This window comes from Hesperophylax consimilis, chromosome 20, assembly GCF_061612785.1.
Source record: "Hesperophylax consimilis isolate HC1 chromosome 20, BYU_Hcon_1.0, whole genome shotgun sequence".
NCBI classification, from domain to species: Eukaryota; Metazoa; Arthropoda; class Insecta; order Trichoptera; family Limnephilidae; genus Hesperophylax; species Hesperophylax consimilis.
The window spans coordinates 31,170,801-31,172,464 of NC_142855.1; the positions used below are offsets into that span (position 1 = coordinate 31,170,801).

At 41.1% G+C, this 1,664-nt stretch overlaps 1 protein-coding gene across 1 annotated transcript; it reads right to left on the minus strand.

The window, feature by feature from the left end:
* Nucleotides 1-274: 274 nt before the first annotated feature.
* On the minus strand, nucleotides 275-1,027 carry LOC149414544 (uncharacterized). Its single transcript, XM_089644223.1, has 3 exons — nucleotides 1,022-1,027; nucleotides 493-687; nucleotides 275-415 (listed from the first exon to the last, which is right to left on the minus strand). Exons 1-3 carry the CDS (start codon nucleotides 1,025-1,027, stop codon nucleotides 275-277), a joined length of 342 nt encoding a protein of 113 aa, XP_089500349.1.
* Between the last annotated feature and the right edge of the window lie 637 nt (nucleotides 1,028-1,664).

Here is a 1,664-nt window from a genome sequence, read left to right on the forward strand (position 1 = left end):
TGGAAAGGAGTCTCCTCTCCAGGTACTCCATCAATGAGTTCTGGCCCAATAATGGCCAGAATTTTGTCCTCGAGTGGGGTGAGAGGTGGAACCCTGCTCACTCCTCCCCCAGTTTGGCACAGCTCCACTCGAGTGGGGTGAGAGGTGGAACCCTGCTCACTCCTCCCCCAGTCTGGTACAGCTCCAATCGAGTGGGGTGAGAGGTGGAACCCTGCTCACTCCTCCCCCAGTCTGGTACAGCTCCACTCGAGTAGGGTGAGAGGTGGAACCCTGCTCACTCCTCCCCCAGTCTGGTACAGCTCCACTCGAGTGGGGTGAGAGGTGGAACCCTGCTCACTCCTCCCCCAGTTTGGCACAGCTCCACTCGAAGCCGCGACACCTTCTTCTTCGCGTTGCTCCTCAGGTCCCTCCAGGTCTGAAACAATTTAATAATTAGTCAAACAACTATTCTGGTGAAATAGATTATTTGGAATTATTATAATATGCACATACTTGCTGCCACTTTTCTCCGGTTTTGCAGGTTCCAAAGCCGAGAGCGTTTAGGTCCTCTGCTAAACTCTGCCATTCTCGTAGGTTTTGCAGGCGTCCCTCCAAGCCCTGGAACCTACCGGAAGCCATGGCAGGCCTCTCTGTGAGCCACGCCACCAACAACTCCAGCTGCACACTCGTTGCCCTTTTTTTAATAGTCTGTAGGAGAATTATCATGTCTTAGGATAACTAACAATGTAAAATAAGTAAATGAACATCACGAAAATGAGGTGACTAATAAAAAACTGACAAAGGCAAAAATACACACTACCTAGTGAATATAATATAATAACATAATGAGTAGCGTCATTAGGTGAAAAGAAATCTACAAATAAATGTCATTTGTACGTATAAAACATTGTTCATTCAAAGCGAATTTGAGGTTATAAAGTCCTTTACTTCTTGGAAAGGTTACGATACCTTACGAAATACATTTACCAACGTAAAAAAATACAGAATAAACATGAAAATTATAAATAATTGTACAACTTACGGTCATTTTTCCTTATTGAGTGATAAATGAATCAATTGTTCAAAATGCATCAATGGGTAATATAAATTCAGCGGAAACGTCAAAATTCAGCGCGCTAATAAATATGCCAATAGACAATTTTGGCATTTCTGTATAGAGTTATGTGAGATGCAAACGTATGCGACGTCGACGACGCTAAAATAAACCAAACTTTATCCATGTCGTTACAGAGTACTGTTTTAAGTCCGATGTGATAAATTTGGCCAAACAGAAACGTTTTCGTTTGTGAAATCGAAATTTACCGAGTAAGCCCCCTGTTTACAGTTATGATTATTTACTTCAACTTACCATTGATTGTCTGTGGCAAACTCATTTTGTATTTGGTGTCATTTCCATTGCTTATTGCGTCGCACGGTGAGTGGTTTATTTATGGTCACACGCAATACCTTGTTGCTCACCTTTTCTGAAGTCATATTGTATAATATATTGTATTTCTATTTATATAGTGACGTTTCTTCAACATTGGAACTGATGCCTTGTACGTAGGTAGAAATATGTTATGTTGAATAAGTATTACTAAATGCCCTTAATTGGTGCAGGTTTTTTAAAGAATATATCACATTATTCAACATTTGCGACATATTATATTGAGCTTTCCAACACC

What these genes read in the sequence shown, in the direction of transcription:
- LOC149414544 (XM_089644223.1), bottom strand. An exon ending in CCGGAGAAAAGTGGCAGCAA is followed by an intron (nt 416 to 492) that starts GTATGTGCATAT and finishes AAATTGTTTCAG; the next exon opens with ACCTGGAGGGACCTGAGGAG.